The sequence below is a fragment of the Magnolia sinica genome, chromosome 11 (assembly GCF_029962835.1).
Source record: "Magnolia sinica isolate HGM2019 chromosome 11, MsV1, whole genome shotgun sequence".
Taxonomy (NCBI): domain Eukaryota; kingdom Viridiplantae; phylum Streptophyta; class Magnoliopsida; order Magnoliales; family Magnoliaceae; genus Magnolia; species Magnolia sinica.
Genome location: NC_080583.1, coordinates 84,233,930 through 84,259,896, shown reverse-complemented (window position 1 = coordinate 84,259,896; position 25,967 = coordinate 84,233,930). Strand labels below are relative to the sequence as shown.

General features: G+C 42.2%; 1 protein-coding gene across 2 annotated transcripts; it reads left to right on the top strand.

Moving 5' to 3' along the window:
* The first annotated feature begins 1,918 nt into the window (after positions 1–1,918).
* Positions 1,919–24,026, top strand: LOC131219577 (uncharacterized). 2 transcript variants are annotated; one of them, XM_058214801.1, is made up of 8 exons: positions 1,919–2,552; positions 12,882–13,263; positions 13,351–14,798; positions 15,058–15,171; positions 16,226–16,380; positions 20,188–20,313; positions 20,493–20,598; positions 23,800–24,026. In XM_058214801.1, the coding sequence occupies exons 1-6, from the start codon at positions 2,205–2,207 to the stop codon at positions 20,234–20,236; spliced, it is 2,496 nt and encodes an 831-aa protein (XP_058070784.1). In that variant the 5' UTR covers positions 1,919–2,204; the 3' UTR covers positions 20,237–20,313; positions 20,493–20,598; positions 23,800–24,026. The 2 variants fall into 2 exon arrangements, with proteins under 2 accessions (XP_058070784.1, XP_058070783.1); XM_058214800.1 differs by lacking the exon at positions 20,493–20,598 and having other exon boundaries at positions 1,921–2,552.
* The last annotated feature ends 1,941 nt before the right edge of the window (positions 24,027–25,967 follow it).

The window sequence follows — 25,967 nt, the reverse complement described above, 5'->3', positions numbered from 1 at the left end:
TTTGGTGCTCTGGCGGAAAGACATGCTTGATACTCGGGCACTGTGGAGCTGTACACGTGGGATGCATTTAACGCAAACTAGACCATCCAAATTGTGGGACACAATTCAGATCAGCAATAAACCAAAATTAATCTTTTCTTCAATTACCAAAATAACAGATTGGTGACATTTTAGTGGATGGCTGAAATAAAAAATATCCGGGCAGAGGTCGAGCGGATTGGGTGCGGGCCCCGGCCTGGCGTACCTTGATGTATGTATTCTATCCGTTTTCCAGGATTATTTTATGTCATGAGCCCAAAAATGAAGTATATCTAATTTTTAGGTGGACCGTGTCATGGTAAACCATGGTGATTGACCATTAATGAGCCACGGAAGTTTTTGGATGGCGAATAAACATTATGGTGGGCCCCAGGAAATTTTTAACGGTTGGGCATTCACTCATCATTGTTTCGGATGATCTCTAATTTTCGGCCCTAAAACGATATGACAGAACTGATGGACGGCGTGGATATAGGATACATACATCAGGGTAAGGGCTACACCGTCGTGTAAGGCATGGGGCCCACACCTAATCCGCTCCCACATTTTGGATGGTCCCATCGGTATCATGGGAGAATTATAAATAGACGTGGATTGCCGTCCATGATGTAATTGTTTTATCCACGCCGTTCATTGCTTTTCTCATGTTATTTTAATCATTTTAAGGTATGGACTAAAAAAATGAGGCAGGTCTAGGGCTTAAGTGGACCGTAAAGTGGGGGATTGAACGTCGACTATTAAAAACTTATTGGGAGCTGGGGAAGTTTCGGATCAAGCTGACATTTATGTTTTTACTTCATCCACGTCTACATGACCTTATGAATAGGTTGTATGGTAAAAAAACATCACGGTGGCCCTTAGAAATGTTTCAACGGTGGGTGTCATTATCACTTCAGCTTCCTTTTGTGTGGTCCAGTGGAGCCGTGGATCTGCCTCATTTTTAGGATTATATCTTAAAATGATTTGAGAAAAGCAATGAACGGCGTGGATAAAACACTTACATGACGGTGGGCCCCACAGAGCCCTGCCCGGACGGATTACCGTCCGGGCGGGGGTAGGACGCAATCGGCGTCCATGATTACAAACGCACGGGTCCACCGTACAAACGGTTGGAACTCGGGTGACCCACGCATTGGATGGTGAAACGCCTCCGTTGATGTTAAGTGGGCCATGTGTCAGTGATCCGAACCGTTGATATGACGGAGCTCCCTGCGACCACTATAAGTTCTCTAGATTGAAGTATCCTAGCCGTACAGTATCTGGTCTTTTCCCCTCAGTTGATTGCGTTGGCGATCTGCAATGGGTCCACAATCTCAACCGTCTGGATCTGAATGACGGGCCCTAACTGCCACACGTGTATAGGGATCACCTACGCCAGGGATCTGATCCATGCGAACGGTTGCACTTTTCAGCCACAAAAATCAGGCTGGTCCACTCATCAGGCGGACTACACGGTAAGATGAATAGAGAGCCGCTGATCTGATCCAACCTGCACAAGTGGCCCACCTAACGAACGGTCACCCAATTTTCTAGATCGGTGATCCTTTCAGCTATGACCATCTTTTGCATGAGCTTCATGTCTCGAACGTGTGGCAAGTTGTCACGCTGGTCGACTCGTTGGTCATTTACGTGGGTGATCTTTGTGGTGGGGCCCATCTTTCGGACGGGTCTTATGTTTCACACGTGCGGTGTATATGCGGGAAAGACGGAAGCCGCACGGTAGGTCAGCACGCGGCCTGCTTCAATCAGTTCTCACACGTGAGTTGGCCTGACCGTCCGAGTTTACTGTGGGCCCCACCGAAATCAGCGGCCATAAGAAGCCAAGGAAGCCGAGGACTATAGTTCTCGCGGAGTACGAAATCCATCCTAGAAAAAAGAAAGAAAAAAGAAAAAAACCCTAGTTTTGATTTACACAGGTTTTCAAGTTCTCAGTTTCACAACTCTCTCTCTTGAAAAATCTCTCATCTACTACGAACCGCTCTCTCTCCTCTCATATTACAAAAACGACCCTCTTCAAAATTTCAAATAAAACCCCGCCAAAAACTTCCTTTACCGAAACCCCCTCTCCCTCCCTTTTTTTTTTTTTTTTTCAAATTTCCTCTCTCTCTCTCTCTCTCTCTCTCTGATTCTTCCACAGCTCTAATCCAGAGGCACTTCTCTCCCGCATGGAAGACGACCACCCCACGGACTCGCATAAGAGGGCGAGGCTAGATTCAGGCGGCGGAGATCTGAAGAGAGTCGCGGAGATCGTGATGGTCCTGTCGGCAATGGGCAAGATGCGGGCTGGCCGCGGCCCGTCCGCCGTGGAGAAGGGGCTGATGGCGGAGGCGAGGGAGAAGCTGGCGGCGATGTGCGAGTCGTCCGCAGTGGCCCCGAAGGATCTCGTGACACGGGACGCGGTTAGGGTTCTGGTCGAAGACTTGGGGCTGAACCGCTCGAGGGATGTGATGAGGTTCGGGTTCCGCGCCCCGAAGATGTCGATTTCAGAGAAGTTTTCATTCGTGAAGAGGAAGGTCGGATTTGTTCCTCTATTTGTTTTCTGATTCCTTAATTCTAGGGTTATTGTTTCGTTTCATCTTTATTGGTCACTGAGACTGATGGCCTTTTTGGTTGTCGCCCCAAAATCATGCATTCTTCTGTTTGGGAATTGTCTAGTCTGTAATGCCCAGGCGTCTGTGTTTGGTTGGGAGCAGAATGTGGATGGGATGATGTGGTTTCTATCGTTCTGCTCACATTTCCAGGGCTGATTTGCTTCTAACTGTAGTATGCTAGGAACAATTAGAATGTCTGGATAATGACCTACTTGAATGATGTTGGTTCCACACACAATGTTGATTTGTTATCGTTGTTGATGTTGAAGAGGAGATTGCCATGGGAAAAGGTGGTTGTGTTTGGTTGGGAGCAGAATTTGGATGGGATGAGCCGGTTGCCATCGTTCGGCTCACATTTCCAGGGCCGATTTGCTTTTAACTGTTGTATGCTACGAACAATTAGAATGTTTGGAGAATGACCTACTTGAGTGATATTGGTTCTGGACACATTGTTGTTGTTATTGTTGTTGAAGAGGAGATTGCCATGGGGAATTGTGGAATTCATGGAATTATGCAGAATACGGGTCAACTGAAAATGTCTACAGATGTGAGGTTGGTGGAACCCTGATACAAGCACCTGTGGATTGACTTGATCACAAATGTGGCTCCCACATGAGCTCACGTATGGGATCCCTTGGCACAAGCGTAATAGCTTAAGTACTAGTGTTTATTTGCTTTTATTTACTTTCCTTTAAGCCTGGTAATGATCAAGATACCCCTACTTAATACCATAGTGAAATAAGGAAGGGTGTTTAGTCTTTTCATTAATATTAGGGTTTTCTTTATGCTTCGTTGGCCATGTAGTCTCATTAGGCTGTTAAACCTTTTGGGAAAATATTCATTTCTTGCATGTGTTGCCATTGATCTTAGCTTGTCGGATAGGTCTTTTGCACCCATATAATTGTCTCTTGGTGCTTTCGGTTGCATTAGACCCTTTATCGGGTCATGTGCTGCCATATGTGCTGTGTATGGCTGGCAAACCTCCACATTTGCCACCTCATGCATGTGAAATGGAAGTCGTTTGTGGGTGGGAGGAACCTCTCAGGACTTCAAAGCATAACCGGCTGATCAGAATGAGAGGGAACCTTCTTGTGTGTAAGTACTGTGTTAGAATCTAGATTTTTTAATTTTATTTTTAATTATAAAGAAAGTAAATTTATTAAAAGGGCCAAATGAAACAAAATTACAAAGGATTCATCAGGCAAGTGACCCTCTTGCCATTCTTCTTGGGAAAAGCCAGAGATGTAAGGCAAGTGACACTCTTGTCATTCTTCTTGGGAAAAGCTGAGAGAGCAACCGCAAGCTCAACGCATGCGGTTGAACCTAGAGATGGGAGTGCAGAAAAATGTTAGAGCCATAATTACTTGGTTTTGTGCATCCTCATATAAAAGAAGTGCGCTTATAGGCATGGGTTGTCCTTTGGATTCCTTGGAGAGGTTAGTTTAGGATATAATAGTGGTTTCCATTGTCATCCATATTTTGGGTGGATGATAGTTATCAATCAGTGGGAAAGAATATGATTACAACATAACATACAACCATACAAGTAAGAGTTGAATGTGAGTGGGGAGAAGCTAGAGCATGTGTCGGAACTTCGTCCTTTGCTCATTGATATGCCATTCATTGGGTCCTCATAGAGTCTTGGCTTTTGTGGATTGTAAAAGTGATAGACAAGAACACCCCTCACCAATAAGGAAGCGACTTTATCCCTAAAGTTAAGGAGTAGCAAACCTCTTTCAATGTGGAGGTGACGCAATTGCCCCACATCCCACACGTGCATGCTCTGCATGTGTGCACAAGAAAAAGCCCACATTCCCTTTTTGGCCCCTCTCTACTTTCCTTTTCTTTTAAATCTTTACATTAGGAAATATCTTTACTTTCCTTTTCTTTTTAATCTCTACATTAGGAAATATCTCTAATTTCTTTTTTATTTCAAATCTCTACATTACAAAATCTCATTTTTCTGTCATATCTTTATATTAGGTAAGAAGTAATCTTGGATTTAAAAAAAATAAAATAAATTTAAGTACTTTCTTATTTAAAGTGCTTTATTATCTAGTTAGTTTCCTATTTTTCATATCTTGGCTAGTTATGAATTCGATTTTTAGATTCCATAAATTTTATTGAAGATTGTAAGGACTCATTATAAATAAGGCTCAGGCTATTGAATAATATTCTCTTTTATGAAATTCTCCCGTTTCTTGGAGGTAGTTGTTGAAAGAAGTGATCTCTAGTATAAAGACTGGAGGACTGTTGAGCTTGCTCACAGTCTTGCACTCTTTTCTCTTTGTGACTGAATTTCAATCTGGTGCATTGTATTTTATTGCAATTAGTGATGCAGGGCAACTAACCACTTGCTCTAAAGGCTTGAAATGATAGAGCGAAGTGAATCAGTACCTTTATCTCAGGCCTAGTTAGGCCCTTGACAGAACCCCCCTTGTGGGCCTCACTTCACATGGGCCCTCTCAGTAGAGAATGGTTTGATGATTATAATGTGAAGAAAAGAGGAGAATATTGAGAGAGAAGAAGAAAGAGGAGGAGAATATTGAGAGAGAAGAAGAAAGAGGAGGAGAGTTTGGGAAAGATGTTGTGTTAGACTTGCTTGCCCTAACACCCAATATTTTATTATAATAGAGCATATAGTACATTGCAGGAGAAGAGGAAAGTGTGTAAATGCACTTACATTAAAAGGGCCAAGGGCCATTACTATACACTAACATTCTTTATACTCCCCCTGAAGTTGGACCATAGATGTTGATCATGCCCAACTTGTCATGAACACGATGAAGAGCATCTCGACTCAAGGACTTTGTAAGAACATCAGCAAGTTGATTTCCATATCGAACAAAAGGGGTGGCGATTTCCTTAGAAGCTACTTTCTCCCGAATAAAGTGACAGTCGACGTCAATATGCTTGGTTCGCTCGTGGAAAACCAGGTTACGAGCAATATAGATGGCCGCTTGGTTGTCATAGTGAAGAGGAACAGGATCCGAAGGAGGATAACCAAGTTCTTCAAGAAGGTTGCGAATCCACACAAGCTCACACGTCGCATGAGCCATAATACGGTATTTTGTTTCAGCCGGGGACCGAGCAACAACCGGTTGCTTTTTGCTCTTCCATGTTGTAGGATTGCCACCTAGGAAGGTACAAAAGACGGATGTGGAGCGGCGATCATAAGTACTACCTGCACAATCAGCATCGGAATAGCCAAAAAGATATAGATGATCATGCAACTGAAAACGGAGGTCAAAACCTGGGGCTGATTTTAGATACCGAAATGTGGTAGACAGCCGTGAGATGGAAAATACGGGGAGCTTGCATGAATTGGCTAACAATGCCCACCGCAAATGAGAGATCTGGGCGAGCTAATAACGCCTCACATGAGCCACTTGCCTCGCATGGGCCGCCCACCCCGATTGTTCCCCCACTTCACACAGGCCACCCCACTCCCGCCCAGTGTAAAAATGCCCTTGCATTAATCACCCCTAGTGAGGAGTCTCGAACATGACACCTCCCAATCTGATATTACTTTTGATGCATGACAACTAACCACTTGCTCTAAAAGCTCGAACTAATAGATCGTGGTGAATCAATACCTTTATCTCAGGCCCTGGTTAGGCCCTCGGCCAAACCCCTCGCGGGCACTACTTCACATGGGTCTCGCCTCACACGGGATGCCCACCCCGAGTGTGCCCCTGCTTCACACAGGCCACCCCACTAAATTAGTTACATCAGGAGGGGTGGGCTGGATGTTGGCTTTTGACAAAGCTTATAATCCTCAGTGGCGGAATCAAGGATTAGACAAATAAATTTAGTTCCATTAAGGAAGAAAAGGTCAGATTGTTGTTCAAGATATTGATGGAGGGGAAGGTTGTCCACTGATAGAAAATGATGTCTTGGAGCGTCATTATTGAAGAATTAGATGAGAAAAAAATAATGAAACGAAAAATTAAATGTGCTAGAGAAGGGTAGTGTGGCTTTTTTTTTTACACACGCACACACACCCCACACACTCACGTTGGTGGAATTTCACCACCTATGGATACTCGAACCCTCAACCAGGTGTTGAAACTCCTGAGAGTTTACCACTCGGGTAGTTTGGCTTAAAGATCGGACAATAAGTCAAAATTCTTCCATGATGTAGCTAATGCTAGAAGGTGTAACTGTATTCACAACCTTATGGTAAATGAGATAGAATCGAGGAGAAAGATTAAATATGTAAGATGATTGTAGGCCTATTATTTTAGATACGAGTATTAGTATTGTATTGGCCGATATCGCTGTATCGTATCCGCATCAACATGAGACAATATGCGATAAGTGGCAGTATCGGTCTGATACGAAAAAACTGACTCGTTTTGGCTTGTATCGGCCCCATATCGGCTGATACGTGGCATATTGACACTAATACGACCAATATTCCCATAAAAATCTAATTTTGATTTTAAAATTTTTTTTTAAAAAAATATAAAATTCACTCATATGTCTTTCCTAGCCTTTTCACACTCGTCATTTAGGAAGATGCTTTGATTTCCCAACATGCTTCTAAGGTGGGAGCAGTGTTTTCAGTAGCGTGCGTAGCGTACGCTACGTAGCAAAATCGCTACGTAGCGTAGCAGGTAGCGTATATCCCCTGTAGCGTGCGCTACAGGGGTCGTAGCGTACGTTATGGCTTCGTAGCGTATAGCGCAGGCAGTGTATCAAATAGCGTTCGTAGCGTACGCTACGTAGTGTAGCGTAGCGATTTCGTTACGTAGCGTTAGAAATAGCGTTTTTCCCCTGTAGCGTGCGCTACAGGGGTCGTAGCGTACGCTACGGGTATGTAGCGTGTAGCGCAGGTAGCGTACGCTACTTGTTTTGTATTATTTTTTTTTTGTTTTTCCAGTGCAGGAAACAGTGGTGAACTCACACCACAAGCAAACTTAAGTTAAAAAACCTAATTCTAAAGGGCTTCCACCCCCAAACCGCAGCAGCCGACGCAGCTGCTCTCCCCACCCTTGCATTTGGAGACCCAAAATCTTCTCACAGAGCAGATCCGACGCTGCCGACGCTGATTCTCTCCCCACCCTTCAATGTTGTGGTCGAAAGTCAGCTGCCAGGCGCAAACCGACGCTGCTGACGTTGCTCGTCTTGGAAAAACTACTTCCAGAGGCAAACCAATCGCTGTGGAGCTTCAATATTTACAGTTTTCAGCGATTCAATCTCATCTTGAGACAAAAATAGGTGCGCTCCTTCCTTTTTTTTCTTCTTCTCCTCTTCCTTCTTCTCCTTCTTCTTCTTCTTCTTCTTCTTCTCAAACTGCTGCGGTTGCGGTTGCAGCTGCGGATTCTTCTTCTCTTCTCTCTCTCTCTCTCTCTCTCTCTCTCTCTCTCCTTTCCCTCTTTTCTTTCGGTTTCCCCCTCTTCTTTTTCATTTCCGGCATCGAAAATGGAATAGACTGACAGCCACGCACTTATTATTATTATTATTATTATTTTTTTTTTGTGTTCTGCGGTGCACGTTGAACAGTGCAGTTGCACTATTTTGTTACACGGTTCCCTGTAATGTTTATTTTCCATCTAACCTGTTTATAGGTCACATTGACATGGATGAAGGGAAAACACACATGTCAGCTTGATCTAATACTTTTGTAGCCCCCAATAAATTTTTAATGGTGGATGTTTAATTATTGTTGTTTCTTATGGTGCGGTCCACCCAAGCTTTGGATTTGCCTCATTTTCGGGCTCATGCCCTAAAATTATTTGGCAAAATGGATGGACGGTGTGGATATAACACATTTATCACGGTGGGGCCCAAAAAACTTTGACACTTGTGTGCTACACTTCACAATCCGAGTCCCGCCTAATTCGGGCCCTTAAAAAATTGTACACGTGGCATGTATTAACTTAAAAATAATAAGACCTTATCCATCAACTTCTTACTATTTAATATTTATCATATATATATATTAAAATTAAAAAATAGAAGTATTGTGTAGCTTATGCTACACGCTACGCTATTTCGCTACACGCTACGGAGGGTTGAACGCTACACAACACGCTACCGCTATTTAAAACACTGAGCGCAGGTAGCGTGCGCTACTTGTAATTTTGGGGAGAGCATCGTAAATGCAATATATATATATATATATATAAAATATAAAATATAAAAAAATTGTAAGAAGGTGATTTCGGTACCTGTAGAAGAGATACGCCTGATCGGAAGCAGAATTCGGTGGGCCTTGATCGACAACAGTTGAGTTTTGGTCTTCTGCAGGTACGAAAAAACCTCCCCTTTTTCTTTTTTTCTTCGAATGGATGAAAATTTTCAAAATCAATGAGAATTCTGGTGAATAATCTGCGATCTCTCGGGAATTTTGGTTCGATTCGGAGATTTGGGTTCGAAATGGAAACCCTCAGATTGGGATTTGGGTTCCAGATAGAAATGGGAAACCCTGTTCCCCTTTCGAAAATGGCATTAGACCCTTTTTTTCAAGCGCGGATTAGCTACTGACAGGTTTAGTAGCTAGACTCGCTACTGAAGTGACGTCACCACATTCCGTGGGCCCCACCATGATGTATGTTTTGTATCAACACCTTCCATCCATTTGTAGATATCATTTTAGGACAATATCCAAAGAATGAGTTAAATCCAAAGCTTCAGTGGACCCCAACATAGAAAACAGTGGGGACAGTGACGCCCACCATTAAAAACTTCTGAAGGACACAAAAGTTTTAGATCAACTGATATTTGTATTTTCCCTTATTTTGTGTTTTTTGGAACATTTGAACTGGTTGGATTTCAAGTAAACATTATGGTGGGCCTTAGGATAGTTTCAATGGTGGGAATCACTTTCCCTACTGTTTTCAATGGTGGGGTCCACTACAGCTTTTTATCTACCTCGTTCTTTGGTTCATGCCCTAAAATGATATCTCAAAATGGATGGACGGTGTGGATACAACACATACATCATAATGGGGCCCACGGAACTTGGTGACGTCACTTCAGTAGCCCACTCGCTACTCAACCTCTCAGTATCTAATCTGCGTCCTTTATTTTGGGGACGCTGCTCGTGTTACAGTCATGAGTCGCAGCGTCATGGGCCCCATTATGATGTAACGTATTTTATCTGCTCCGTCCATCTATTTTGGACACTCATTTTATGGAATGAGCTAAAAAAATGAGTTAGATCCACATTTCAGGTGGACCACACCACGGGAAACAATGTGATTGAACGTTTGCCATTAAATTTTTTTTAAAGGCCCATTGTTCCTTTTTTTTTGAATTTTTTTCGATGTGGAGACAAAATAACTTGGTATTTTCAGTTTTTTCCTGATTTTTTCCCTTTTAAAATGCTGGTTACTGTCGGTTTTATGTTCTTTATACTTGTATTGTACTTAATGCTCTTAACTTTGGGATTTTTATTTTGAAGAATGTGACATTTATATATTTTGCGTTTTCTTACTATTTAATATTTATCATATATATAAAAAAAAATTAAAAAAATAGAAGTATTGTGTAGCTTATGCTACACGCTACGCTATTTCGCTACACGCTACGGAGGGTTGAACGCTACGCTACACGCTACCGCTATTTAAAACACTGGGTGGGAGACCACATGGTATATTTTTTTTAAGGGTAACAATTTTTTTATTTTTTATTTTTTATTTTTGTTGAGAAGTAGCTAAGCTTAGCGGAGGAATACAACCCAAAAAATACAATCCAAGCAAGGACTCCACTAATTTAGCATTTACATTTTTTTACCCTAGACACCCAATCAAATACATATTTTTTTTTGATCTCCACACTACCTCATCCCAAGATCCTTGTTACCTAGGAAATAATGCCTATTCTGATCGCACCATACATTCCAGAAGACTGCCATAATGACGTCTGCCTACTTGCCACCACATCCTTAGAAAGACTCATACCGTGCCAACCCCCTAATAAGTCTTCAACTATTTGCGGCATTACCCAATCCACACCAAAACATGCAAAGAAGGCGGACCACACTTGCCTTGCAAAGAAATAACGAGTAAAAATGTGGTTTATCAATTCCACATCCTTCATACACATAAGGCATATTGGGAAGAATCACAATCCTTTTATGGAGGCTGTTGATTGTTAAGATTCTCCATCTCCGAAACTGGGGCTCCCCACATGGTATGGGAGCCCTAGTTTTGGAGAAACTTGACTGAAGAGATTGCCGACCTTTTGGACCTATGGATTTGTCGTGTACTAAGGTATACGCCGTTAGATGGAGACAAAAGGGTGTGAAATGCTAGTAGTTTGGGACGCTTCTTTGTTAAATCACTTTATTATGTCATTTCCCTTCCTTCTTCCGTCAGGGCTCAGGTACTGATCGTCGCATCCAGAAATTTGTGGGCCGCTTGTGACCTTTTTTTTAAAAACATTGATAATTTTATTTATTGAAGGCCACAACCAAAGAATACAAGAAACCAAAAACAAGAAGAAAAGAGAAATTACAACTCTCGCCAACTCCTCGAAGATTGATCAATAACCTTTGATGCTATTGCCCATTCCATTACATGTGATTTAGCCCTTTTGAATACCTTCGATACTTGCCCCTTTTGATTCCTAAAGCATCAATAATCTCTTTTTAACTATAGGAACCAAATACTTGCTAATACCTTGTGACCTTGCCTTTGGCTTGAGGGTAAAAAAGGTTTTCATGATTGACCATATGAGCAAGAAGATGACACTCCTGAATGGTCACATTATATGCCTTAGAGATGCTGAGATTGTTGATCATTTGTATCACATTGCCACTTTGTGTCCGACACCTGGTGCTATTTCTTCAAGATCTTTAAAGTTGATTGGGTCATGGGACGCTTGATTGGGGACGTCTCCAAGCATTGCAAGGTGGCAGAAAGGATTGCAAAAAGTGGGTTGTTTTATGGTTGCTTGTCCGTCTTGCCTCCTTGTCAACAACAGGTCCTTCTAGGATAAGGCTTGCTCTCCAAGGGTGGTGTTTATGAAAGCTGAAAGGATGGTCATGGAGTGGGCTAGATTGCTTAAATTATTATTATTTTTTTTATTAAAAGAAAGGCCTATAGATTTGTTTTTGGGGTTCTTGGGGTGGCTCTACCCTTTGTATTCTTAGAGAGGATGCCTTATCCTCCCCTTTGTTTCTCCTTCTCTTGTTCTAATAACTTTTGGTTACCCCTCGGAAGAAAAGAACACCTCTCACCAGGATGCTTTGGGTGAAATTATTGTCTCCACACTGTCACTGTACTATATTATAAAAGGATTTGATGCCTCCTTATCCTCACCATCATATCCGCATCATGGTTTTAGTTATTTGTTAAAATATGGCCATATTAGCCCAACCCAATATGTGGTACAGGGGCAAATGTGGGCCAATATAGGGACTTATCGGCCCGTACCATATCAATACATGGTACAGGGCCAAATACAGTCCAACATGTGGGCCAATATATGGGCTGATGCCAACATTTGAAACCATGATCTGCATCAGTTCTATGTAAGGTGGAAATGTTGGTTTAGAAAAATCGAATAATCCTGGCCCGATTTGTCAAAATTCAGGCCAGAATCAACCTAAGTCCGGATAGTTTTCTACCCTAGTAGTAGGAGCAAGCCAAGCTTGATCTCACCACACCTATAAAGGACCACCTGTACTTTCTCAACCGTCCTTCCAAAACCATCTCATCCTTTTGCCCCTTGGAGATCTTCAACTCTAATTTGGGAGTGGTTCCGATAACCGTGTGACTTCCAGCTCACTGCTTCGTCATAGAGGCTGTGCTCGACTGGTTTCTCAGATGCTTTTGGCACACAAGTTGTCCTGAGTGAGTTTCAAAGTGCAAATGTTACACAATACTTTTATTTATTTATTTATTTTACTTTTTATGATGACAGGGTGTCCCCAGCCTTTTTTTAAAGGCAAGATTATTCCCTGCAGATGCATGCAATCACCCGCAAACCACAATACATGCATTGGGTAAATCATGGAGAGGGGAATCGAACTTGCGTTTGTGGGGAGCAAACCCACAACGCTAGCCATTCGCCCAAACCCTGGGCGGGTTGTTAGACAATACTTATTATGCACTTGTTTTTAACGTTTGTGCATCTGCTCAATTAATTTTCTGCCCTTGGCAATTCCCTTCCACAATACTTTTGCTTGTTCTGTTCATTTTAGTTCAAAAATCAACATTGCAACTCTTTCTGCCAAATGTACATAACAGCTTATCATTAATATGCATTTGATGCCCGTCTTTCTCTCTTTTGGTGCAGATGGAAGAATCCAATGAATTTGCTGCTCAATCTGCTGCATATTCATCTCAACCCCTGCAAGTGAGCTCCAGTGCAAACTTTGACAGCCATGCATCTTCATGTAATGCAGGTGCAACTCATATTCCTCCACCAGACAAACCGAGTTCTATGCCCCTGTCTGCTGGAGGCTTTCAGCCTACTTCACCTCTAGTATTTGTTCCTGCATTAGCTCCTGCATCATCAATGAACCAGTCACAAGTCATGGAAATGCCGCCAGCTTTTGTGCTCATGCCATTTTTTGGCAGCCCAGCACAAAGTGATTCTTCTTCTTTGCAACTGGCTCGAACGGAAGCAGCACATTTCAGATTGGACGCACGCCCAGCTTATTTATCACAAGCTCAAGGTGCAGCTTATTATCTTTTCTTTATTTTAAAGGGCAAACTCCTCTCTGTAGCTTTCTCCCTTATGGATATGCATTGTTTTTGTGCAGCAAATTATTCTGGCAATCACTTGCTTGAGAATGCTTCAACCTCTTCCGTGACAGTAGCTCAAGTTGGTCAAGCAACTAATGTGCCAGATCATACTCCAACGGCTGAGGTAGCTCAGGAAGTTACTGCCTTTCAATCAGTTCCTCAGGGTGTACAAGATCAACTATCTGCTGTTCAAACTGCATCTGGAAATCTACAGACGGTGCATCAACCTATGCAGGGAATGAATTTTGAGCAAGCTCATTCACTTTACACTAACCACAATGAAATTGCTAGAAATGTTCAGAAGATAGTGCAACCAAAGCGTCGTGACAATTCTAACTGGACTCCTCCAACTGATTACATGAGCAAAGCTTTAACTTGCCAAATGTGCAAGGTTTCTGTCCATGATGTCGAAAGTTTACTTGTTTGTGATGCTTGTGAAAAAGGAGTCCACTTGAAATGCCTTCAGTCATACTATCAAAAAGGCATTCCTGCAGGTGATTGGCATTGCCCCAAGTGCTTGTTGGCAAGCAACGGGAAACCCTTGCCCAAGAAATACGGTCCTGTTTGCAGGAGTATTAGTGCGTCAAAGGTATCTTCAAACAAAAATGGGGCTCATTCTTCTGTGGAGAAGAGAGCGGAAAATCCTGACCAAAAGGTTAATCACCAGAAAATAATGCCGAATGGTAACCCTGGTTTGGCGAATCCTGCCCATGTTGCCAGCACAGGAAATAGCCACATCGAGCCTTCTCCAGATACGAAGATGCCAATTGCAAGAGAAGTGCAAGGTGCAGATTGCTCAGTAAGTAGATCGAAAATGGGTGATCGGTCTTATACTGAAACATGCATGGATTTCCCAAAGGAAAGGGAAGGGGTAGCTTTTGGTCTCGCTGAAACACCACACAAAAGTGCTCCTCAGCACATTCAAAATGGTGAATCATTTCCACATGAGATGGAGAAATCAACATCTGCACCTATGTCTTTGCCAAAGGCGGAATCAGAAAGCTCCTTTCCTGATCAACAGTCTGATACTGGTGTTGGTAACTTGCATCAGTCTCAAGCCTTGCATCGCTCACGAGAGGGTGTCAAAACGCGTTCTCAAACCTCTTCTAAAGCTTCTGCAAATCAAATGCATGAAATTGGCAAGCATGCTTTCGAGGGGTTAAAAAGACCAGCTGATCCAAGAGAGGTTTTCCAATGTAATCTGGGGAGTGATATTAATTGGAAGGACCGACATGTTGATCAGGCAATTCCCAATGGGACCTTGGACAATGGGAATTCAGCCAGAGATTGCAGCATATCCTCGTCGGATGGCTTGCATAGTGTGGATTGGGTTGGTGACATACTTCGGGTGGAGGATGAGAGGGCATATTACTCGTCTTGTTGCATCAATGGAGCTGTGTACAAGCTCCAAGATTATGCTCTTATTCGTTCAAGCAATCAAAATCCTTCCCCTTCAAAGCTTCTGGTAAGTCATTATCAATTTTTCCAAAAGTTCATTTATCCTTATAGAAGAACAATGCTGTTAGATCAGCAATGGTCTAATTGTATCTATTTGATTTCAATATGTCGCTGTGTTGCTTTACAGAGTTGAAAATATGTTGAATTTCCAAATGCTTGTTCCCAGGCATCACATTTCCTGTTCCTAGCATCATAAAAATGCACTTCGGTCTTGTAGATTCTGTCAGTATTCATTGTATGAAGGACTTACAGTTTTTCCATTGTAGGCTTTGTGGGAGGACAAAGAAACTGGGTCAAAGTGGGCTACTGCGAACCGGTGCTATTTCCCCGCTGATCTACCAGAGATTGTTGGCAGACCATGTGTCCCTGAAAACAGTGAGGTGAGCAGAAATTTAAGTTCTACACACACAGAGAGATATGAAACCTTAGATGCTACTTCAATAGTTGTGGTGACGACTTCAATTGGGAGTGGGATGCTTGGACACTCTGATCAACCAATCTGGTTTTCAAATGCTCCTAAAAGTTGCTTGAAGCATGACTTTCCACAACAAGTAACCAATGGTAGATATAACGTCAATTTATATCCAACTTCTTTGGAAACTATCGGAATGCATATCTGTCATTGATATTCAAGTAGAGCTGGCAATGGATACCTGTTTACTGGACCTGAGAAATTGTATATGGATATGGGATTTTTACCTGATTATTTACACAGCTTCTAAGCCGGTTGGATATGGTATATGGATATTACCATGTACATATACCTGATACCCCAGTGCACATTCATAATTTACCCAACTAATAATATATGCTATTAAAAGGTAAATATTGATATAGGATATATTGAATTCTATCATGCTGGCTCCCATTGACATTGATGATGAAGTTGATATGGTGACCATGACATTGCTAATATATGATAAGTCAAAGTTAAGTACTTTTTATTTAAAAGCTATAGGATTTGTGATATTAGGTAATTATGTTATGGAAATTGCAAGTTTTTTACTAGTTTATTAAGTATGCATCGACTGTAAGAATGTTAATGTTATTTTTTATTTGAGGTATTTTTGGTATTAGGTATTTCTCTTACTTTTTTACTTTTTCCTGGTTTTTAATTAGATATTAGTTGGATCTTATATTGTCTAACTATCCGGCTTCTTTGGATAATTTCTGAATCCATATCCGTAGCTATATTCAAGTCAGATATTGGATATGGATTTTGCATTATTCAATCCATATTGACCCTTTTACGGCCCTAGCCATTCCACAAAGGCGTTTCTCCCAATTTGGTTCTTATCCATGTGAGATTTCCCAATATTTTCAATTCTCATCTACCTTGGTTTCATCAGCATTTTACCTACAAAAAGCAATGCTATTGAAATTCCTGTTGATGATCATCCCACATGCTTTGATGTTCATCTGCTCTGGTTTCAGGTATATGAATCAAATCATGGTAGAAATATATCGGTTGGCTTAATTCATGGACCATGTGAAGTTCATCCTCCGGACAGGTTTAAGGAAGAAATGGAGATGAGAACTCAAACAGGGGGCGGAACAAACTATGGATTACATCCAGTTTTCATGTGCAGGTACAACTCTTTAATGCTCCAGCTTTTACCCAACTCTTTTTTGTGGCTACTTGCATATAACCACTTTACCATGATGTTTGTTCTGGGACAAATAAAATTTCCCACGGAAGTACAGTTCATGCACTTCTATTGATTTTTATCTTGTAAATCTTAGGGCACGTTTGGATACGTGATAATATTAGTGCATGTTTGGATACATGAAATCCAAGGAAAAGAAGGGATAAAAATAATTATCTAATGATGATGTTCGAATACAATAATTTTTTGAAAGAGGACAAAATCAAGTGGAAACAACCATCGGAGATGACATGGCTAAAGAAGTGGGATAAAAGCACGAAGTTCTTTCATGGTGTCACTAGTGCGAGAGCTCGCGACAACAAAATTGAAAGTGTTGTGGTGGATGTGGTTTGTATAGAAGGGAGAGCAGAAGTTTGCTAGGCTATTGTGACCTATTATAAGGATCTTCTATCTAGTCCCAAAATTGTGAGACCAAGACTAGACAACTTGGGGTTTGAGGTGTTGTCCAATGTTGAGGTGGCATCATTGGAAAAAGGGCTATCTTAGAAGGGGAGGTTAAAAAAACTATCTAGGAGTTGGGTAGCGACAAAGCGTCCGGATGGGTTACCTGTTGCCTTTTTCCTGATCTTTTGGGAAATGCTTAGGAAGGGCGTGATGGGTTTCATTTGTGAGTTCTTTGAGAAGAGTGTTCTAACGTCAAAATTGGGAACTTCCTTTATTGTTTTAATTCTGAAGAAGGAAGGGGCGGATTGTCTTAATGCATGTTTGGATCCTTGAATACTACGGTTATGTGGTGGAAAACTCACATCATTACACCTTACCACTGGTTGGATATAACCAGCTGTCAAATCATGGTAAACCTTCGGAATTACCAGAGACTTGGATGGGCAAAGGTGTGTTGACATGGCATAGTTCTGTGGGCCCCACCATGATGTATGTATGATATTTACACCGTCCATCCATCTTGTGAGATCATTTTATGGAATGTGACAAAAATGAGGTAGATCGAAGGTTGTAAATGGACCACACTAGAGAAAGCAATGGTGCTTGAATGGCTACCATTGAAAACTTCTTGCGGTCCACAAAAGCGTTAAATGAAGCTGATATTTGTGTTTTCCCTTCATCTAGGTCTGTGTGACCTTATGAACAAGTTGGATGGCAAATAAACATTTTGGTGTGCCCTAAGAAGGTTTCAACTATGAGTGTCATTGTCCCATTGCTTTCTGTGGTGTGGTTTGCCCGAGCTTTGGATCTTCCTTATTTTTGTAGTCATGCCCTAAAATGATATTGCAAAATGGATGGACGGTGTGGATAGAACACATATTGAAAATTTTACATCCACGTGTATCTAACCATAGTGAGTACTTTACGTGCATATTCAAGGTTGGAATTGCAACTGCGAGAGTAGTATTACATACTCCCCGACCCAGTATCTTCCCAAAATCTGATTTTGTTCCCGTTCCCCAAGGTAAATGCCACTCCCCTTTTAAAAGTATCCTTCACCGACAAGACCCATTTTCATAGAGTGGAAGCTCTATAAATCGAAGAGTCCCTCATCCACCACTTACCCTTAGAGCAACCATACTTGTTTTTAATCAAGGTCTTTCAAAGTGCATCCCCTCCTTCACCAAATCTCGACTACCATTTGCCAAGGAGTGCTCAATTCATGGCTTTTAAGACCTTGATGCCTGCTTCCCCCTCTTCATAGGGCAAACACACCTCGTCCCACTTAACCAAGTGGAATTTCTTCTTGACCTCCGCCCCTTGCTGCAAGAAGTCCCGTCTGAGCTTCTTAAGGCAATGAAGAATCAAAGCCGGACATTTAAAAAGAGACAAAGTACATCGGGAGGTTGGACGAAGCTGCTTTAATAAGAGTGATACGCACACCAAGTGACAGGTGCATATTCTGCCAATTTGCAAGCGTCGTTTCAAACCTTTCTACCACCTTATGCCATAGGTATTTAGCTGGCTTGCCAGTGCGAAGGGGGAGCCCCACAAACGTAGTTGGAAGAGATCTTGCCGCACACATGAAAATCCCAGCCATCTAATCTACTTCCTCGGCATCCATTAGAACCCCGTACATCTAACTTTTAGTGATCTTCACTTTCAGGCCCGACACTGCTTCGAAGCACCGAACGATCGTTCTGACCTTGTCCACCATATCAATAGATGCATCACAAAATATGAACATATCATCTGTGAACTGCAAGTGCGAGATGGGGGAAGAAGAAGTTCCCTCCACTTTAAAACCATTGGAAAATGCCCTCTTCTTGCCCCTTCGCTACCATCCCACTCAGGGCTTCCACTACTAGTAGAAAAAGGAAGGGGGATGACGAGTCTCCCTGGCGGAGGCCTCTAGAGCTTTTGAAGTAGCCTTTTGGTGACCCATTGAGAAGGATCGAGAATCGGGCAGATCAAACACATTCTCTAATCCAAGCACACCACTTAGACCTGCATCCAACCAGCTTTTGAAGTAATTGTTGCATAAATTCTTCTGATAAACTCCATACAATAGCAGAAAATGAAAAGGACCCGTTGAATGAACTTCAAGCAGTCTTTCAGGGCATTAGACTACTAGAAAGGATAGAACTAGGGCCGTACCTCCTGAGCTTTGCTAACCGTACACGCATGTGCAATAAAGCTCATGCACAAGTCACACATGGCATGATAGGTCTGAGATCCAATCCACCCATCAGAAAGAAACCACTATATTGATGCCCTAGGCCAAGAATCTGGTTGTTCCACTGGTCCGGTGGGCCACAGTTTACAAACAAATGTATGGCTCTGAAATTACTTGGTTGAGGTTTTTAACCCATCCACTATTTCCAATATTGGGGCCGACATGCTGAGTGGACCGGATTTATTTTTGGGAAAATAAGTACAAGCTCAGACCAACCTGATGGATGGATCAGATCTCACACCTATGCGCCATGCTGGCACTCATATATGGCACGTACATGAACTTTATTGCACACACATGTGCACTTAGCATAGCTCTTACCCCCTAAACCATCACAGGCTTTGAAGAAAAGAATGTTATTTATTTATTTTTAAACAAAAAAAGCAAACAAAAAGAAGTCTTGAGCCCCATGTATGGCTATGTATTTATAGCCCCTTCTTCACAAGCATTCCTAATTTATCCCATATTTTCTTGTTAAGTAGGTCTGATAATAAGTAGAAAAGGAGGAGGAAATCTAACTGCTTAAAAAAAAACAAGTAAAATTATGCATATCCCATGCATGTGTATGGATGGACAGTGCACATGTGTGAACAAAGCAAGGATGAATGCTGCACGCTTGAACAGTACACGTGAACAATACAAACATGTTGGATCTGTAATCTGAGTGCACTGCCTGTGAGGGACACCGATCTGATTGTAGGTGGCAGATTGTTGGGCATGCACTTGTGTAGTTGTGTTTTTGTTGAGTTGGGTTGCCACTTGCCATCATCGATTGACAGATGCTGACCCAAGGTTCTAAGGTTATATGAACCATAAATATTTCAATGGAGTCATGTGAATGTGTGGTTAAAGAATAATCCTATTACAGTGGGCCTTATTTTTTCAAGAAAACAGATGCTTGGATTTCATTTCATGATGTTGGGCTGCATATGTTGGACTGTGTGATGCTAGAACACCAGCTGTACATTTGGTTCAGTTTGATGGGTCTGATTTATTAAAAAAAGGTTTTGTTATTTAGCCTTGTGAGTTATTCTGTCTATACATATTTGTTTTCACATTTATGGCCATAGTTTTCCTCCTTTTCCCCTGAGAGTAGTCTTTCTCTGCAGATGGTTTTTTGATGAATCCAAAGGCCTCTTCCAACCTATTACTGATTAATCCAGTGCATGTACATATTTGAGCACCATATTCGAGGATCGATTGGAAGGCAATTGTACAGTGGTTCCTGAGACCAGGTTCGTTGATCTTCTCCATTTTCATGCGGTGGGCTCCATGTGAACATTCCTTGGCTATCAAGTGGGCCCCATGTGGGCGATAAAACATTGGCTGTTAAAGCAAAAAAAATTTCCTTGACAAGGGGTCTTGTGTGGCCATTCGATGAGCACATTTTCCTGTGTTTTGACTTTCGAGGCAGGGCATGTGTGCAGTGGGGCCTGCCTTAAGAATGCCCGGGATCTCACACGTTTGCATGGGAGGATTCTTGCATGGTTTTCCTTTTTTATTTCTCCCAAAATATCAAGGTAAAACAAAATTAATAAATAAAAATTGAAAGATTTGTTATTGTGTTTGGCATGAATTTATTATTATTATTGCTATTATTAATATTATTGTTATTGTTTTTGTGATGACGTTGATTGCAACTGTAGAAACCTTGTTTTCTTTAATCAAGTTTTCTGGGATGTTCTGAAGGTCGACTTGCTGAGTTTTATTTCGGAGTTGTTTCAATCCGGTTGGATTCCTAAAAAGTTGGGGAGCTTGTTCATTGCCTTGTTCCTAAGATTGAGGGAGCTTCTTGTCTTAAAGACTTTCAGCCCATTAGTCTTATAAGTAGCCCTTATAAGATTGTTACTAAAATTCTAGACGGGAGGTTTAGGTCTGTTCTGATCAATTTCCTTTCTCCCTATCAAAATGCGTTTATTACCAGAAACAAATCATTGATAGTGCGATGATCACTCATGAATGCATTGATTTGTGTCATAGGGAGGGGAGGAAAGGGATTGTTTGTAAGCTAGTTCTTGAGAAGGCTTATGATATCATTGATTAGGGCTTTTTGGACTATATGTTGGGCAGGTTAGGGTTTAGGGAGAAATGGAGACTGGATCCAATGTGTCTCTTCAGCTCAATTTTCGGTCCTGATCAATTGGTCTTTGTTCAGGTTCTTCAAGGCTTCCAGAGGCGTGCGTCAAGGCGGCCCTCTATTGCCTTTCCCATTCTTTGTTGTTTTTGAGGCCCTGAGCAGAATGCTTAGCAAAGAGCAATTGGTCAGTCTGTTTGACGGCTTTAAGATTGCTAGTGTTGATTGTCCTATCTTGCATCTCCAATTTGCATATGATACGCTTATCTTTTGTGATGTGGAGGTATCCAAAGTGGATAACCTCCACGAAATTATTCACCGTTTTGAGTGTATTGCTTTCGGAGTGAAATTTTGTGGGTTCATTAGGAGGGGAAGCTGAAGAGTTGGCGGAGACCTTTGAATGCCGAGTTTGCTCTTTCCTGTCTACTTACTTGGGGCTCCCTCTTTGTATTGGTAAGCCTCCTAAGGCTCTTTGAGATTCGGTGATTGAATGGATGGAGAGGAAGTTGTCGCCTTGGAAGCAAGATCTCTCTCCCTAGGCAGTAGAATTACACTGATTGAGTCTCTGCTCTGTCGAATATCCCTCTGTACTGTGTCTTTATTTCGCTGCCTTCAATCAGTTCTCCTCAGAATTGAAAAAGCTGCGCAAGGACTTTCTATGGCAAGGTGGGGCTCATAATGGGAAATTCCACCTTCTGAATTAGGAGGAGGTTTGTAAGCCGTTCGAGGGAGGGGTGGGAATCAGGAAACTAGAAGATGTTAATTCTGCCTTACTAGGAAAATGGGTGTGGTGGTTTGGAGTTGAAGAGGGAGCTCTCTGGCGGTCTATTATCGCAGGGAAGTGGGGGCATTCCAACCTGGGCTGGTGGATTAAGGAATCCTTGCTTTATAGAGCTTCTCAGTGTTGGAAATCAATTGCTTCTTTGGCAGATAAGGTCTTCTTAGAGGTTGGTAGTGCCGAAAGGGTCAATTTCTGGGACAATATTTGGCTTGGGATTCCTCCCTTCCGCTCTACTTTCCCTCGGATAGGCGGGTTGTGCTTGATTCAGAATATCTTGGTTGGCCATTGTTTCTCTGTACAGGGCAACCCCCCCTATTCGGATTCTGGAATCGGTTAATTGGCGAGTCTTCTTGGCCATCTGGAAGGTTTCCATCCTAATCCATCTGAAAAGGATGAGCTTACCTAAGGAGAGATAACTTGGGAAGATTTTAGGTTTGCTCCTTTCTTGAAGTGATTGTCAATTCCACGTCTGACGTTGTGTCCAGACCAGTTTCCTTTTGTGTTATGGGGCACTGCTGAAGGTTGTTGGATTTGTGTGGCTTGCTGGCAAAAATAGAATATAGCCAATAATTTGAAGTAAAGGGTGATGGTGATTGCTAATGCATGCCTTTTCTACTTGAGTAATGATGAGTTCATGTATCATATTTTCATACACTGCCCTTTTGCAGAGGGGGTTTATCCTTCTTGCTTTTAGCATCCCGTGGGTCATGCCTAACTCTCTGGAAGAGCTCTTTTGTCAATGGCATCAGGCATGAAGGGGGCCCTAATTTCAAAGACGAGAGATTGAGGTTGCCACTGCTTGTGGTTTTGTGGTCAATATATCTGGAAAGGAACTGCAGATGTTTTAGGAACTGTAAATTGCCTCCTAATAGTATTATATTTCTCATCGGAGAGTGGGTCCTGATTTTTGAGTTTTGGGTGGCTGCGGCCCTTTGTATTTTTGTTCTTTCTTTGCTCTGCTGTTGTTTTTGCCTTTTGGATTTTTAATAATTTGTCAATCAAAAAAAAAAAAAAAAACTGTATGAACCTTTTTAAAACTATTTTCTGATTATTATTTTTTCTACTAAAGTGAAACAAATATATAGGCTTAATGGAAAATATTTTCATATTAGAAAAATAAAATAAAAATAAATTGAAACAGACCTTTTTAGAGAGAACGACTTGATTGTGCTCCGGGAGCAGAGAAAGTAGATGCTCGCATTACCTCCCACCATTTAAAGATGGTGGGGCTATATGAGCATTTCGGAGTTTGAACTTCGAATTTTCAGTAGTCCATTTTGAAATGCATCTAAAGGTCACTTTGGTAGATCCCGTGCTGTCCATGTCAGACTCTCCCCTGATTGCAATTGTCGGCCTGTTTACTTCTTCAAGTTTACTTCATTCTAAACTTAAAATTGCAATGTTGGGAGGGATAGTGTTGGATCATGTTACAGTGTCATACTCTCTCCATCCACACTGAGAGCACACAATCATTTTATGAAATTGGTTGTTCTGCGAGGAATTATGTGATCCTTCAATCCTTAAACCTAAAGTTTTTAGTTTTTGGGTCCACTGGTTCTGTGAAGTGTGATCCAGACCGTCATTCTGATTGATCCAACGTGATCGCATAACTCTTCTAGAGTGGAAGAGTTAGCTATCCAACGTTTGGACATCCTGCTGAATGTGGTCTGTTGATGTATGTTCTTAACCATCTTTTCTTCAGCCCACTGGTCAAAGGACCCCATCATGTGGTCTTATGTGGAACAGACTAATTGTTTAGATCACAGATCAGCGGTGGGACCCACTTGTATAAATTCAAGTATGAGATTTGTATAATATTTTATCAAAAAACAGAGGAAGTTGACTCTTGCTCTATTGCTGTTTCAGGAGGATGTCGTGGAGTATTGGGAATCTTCCCTTTTGTTTTATGAAAGCACGTACTGCTGCAGGTGGGCCCCTGGAAGATGCAAGGTCAATTCCTTCCCATGTACACTATGTAGCTCTACTCCAAAAGATCACATCCTTCAATTCCTCAATAGTAATTGTAATTTTCACCCCTTTTGTCCCACTGATGTTGTATAAATATTACCTTCAATCGATTATCTGAAAGGGTCCGTCTCTTGCTGTGATCTATCATGATTTCCGGTGGCATTCTGATGTGGGCAGTGGGAGCTGTCTTTAGTAGGCACAAGTTATGGAGCCCACCTAGCATCAACATGCTAAAACGGATTAGGGTTTTAGTAGAGGTTAATTCATGATCTCTGGCACCCTGATGTCGGCCATAGTTTGTTGTTGTTCCCACAAACTGCCCACTTGTCATCTACAGGCTAGAAAGGGTTGCATATTTTAATTGAAGAGAGTAATCCATGATCTCACAAACTGCCCACTGGTCGTCGACAGGCTAGAAAGGGTTGCATATTTTAATTGAAGCGAGTGATCCATGATATCTGGTATTTGAATGTGGGGCCGTTGGGTGCTCCATTTCGAGGGCCCACCTTGTCTGGACAGGCTAAAAAGAATTTGGGTGTTGATTAGCTCGTTGCATATCCAGAAGCTGATGCCAACAGCAGTAGAGAAAGACCCCCATTGATGGAAACAGAAGCATACATCCAGATGACGACAGGAGCAGAACCGATGGTACGAGTAGCGTTGCTTCCAGTTCTGTGCCGAGTGCTACCCACCACCAGGGCTGATGATCCAAGTCACTCCATATCGAGATGCCCTTTTTATTACAGACATCATCGGTAGCCCATGATCAGAAAAATAGAGAGCAAGGGTGCAGATAGGTTTCACGTCGACCCAAACCTAAGTTTGGATTGAGTTGTCAAGGTCCTTATGTTGGGTTTAAGTTGAGCACCTAGGGTTGGAATTTGGGTCAGTTCCTCTGGAGGTCGGCTCCGGTTCAGTTTGAGCTTCGACCAACCCAAGTCGCCCCACCAAATCAATAGTGATTCTTTGTATGGCTGTCAATTGGCTGGACCCAGGCTTGGCCAAGATCAGCATAGGAAATCTTAGGTGTGAGCCGGGACCAGGCCCATGAAATGCTAAACAAACAGGCCCAAGCAAGGCCTGTGATGATTATTCAAGGGCCAAGACTAAGGCCAGAAATCCACTTCTATGAAAGATCTAGGCTTTTTTGGTTGGGTGTGCCCCACTGCATGATATATGACCCTTGAAAATCTAAAGAGTGTGCTGACTAGCTCTAAGATGGCCCACGCCTGACCCAATTAATAAACGGGCTAAAAGTTCATGCACAGTCCTTGGGCCTAGTATTGCAGCCCAACTTGACTGACTGGCCATCTGGGCCACTTGATTGGATAGGGCTCTTGCCTGGCTAAAATCAGCATAGTAAATGTAGGCCCCGACCTGGGCCAAGTCCATGACAGGCCAAATCAAACAAGCTCAAGCACGGCCTGTGATTGTAATTCAAGGCTCAAGCCTGAGCCCACACACATGTTAGAGATCTGGGACGTTCTTTAGCTTGTGCCCCACCATGCATGATATATGACCCTTGACAATCTAAAACAGGCAGTGCTGAGAGGCTTTTGAGGCAGCCCAATTAAATAAATGGGCTTAAATTTTAGGCCCATGTCAGACAGTTGACCTAGTAATCCAAGCCCAACCCGGCTACACGGGCCAGCCAGGCCTGTTGACGGTCCTGATTTGATAAAACTCTGCCCAGCTAAGACAGGGATCCTACAGCAATGTTCGAGTATTCATTTTGTAAGGTGGGCTCATTCTTCAATGATCCAGACCACCGATACTATGGGCGCCACTATGACTGGTCCATACTGAAACCGTAAACCGTTCAATTCGTGCCCAGCAAAGATGCGATTGTGCAAGAAAACAGTCCTCTGTTCAATCACTTGAAAAAGGACAAATATTCCAATGCCAGGATCTTCCATTATTGGCGGCTTTTGGTGCATGGCCCATCCATGATGAGTCCCAACTTATCAGTGTTTTAGCTCATGAACCATGGGCCCCACTCAGGCAAATTGAAAACCCAAACAGTGTACAATCTCTCTGCAACTTGCCAGAAAAAGGAGAAATCAAAG

What these genes read in the sequence shown, in the direction of transcription:
- LOC131219577 (XM_058214801.1), top strand. Translation starts at nt 2,205, where the DNA reads ATGGAAGACGACCACCCCACGGACTCGCATAAGAGGGCGAGGCTAGAT. An exon ending in TTATTTATCACAAGCTCAAG is followed by an intron (nt 13,264 to 13,350) that starts GTGCAGCTTATT and finishes GTTTTTGTGCAG; the next exon opens with CAAATTATTCTGGCAATCAC. An exon ending in CTTCCCCTTCAAAGCTTCTG is followed by an intron (nt 14,799 to 15,057) that starts GTAAGTCATTAT and finishes TTTCCATTGTAG; the next exon opens with GCTTTGTGGGAGGACAAAGA.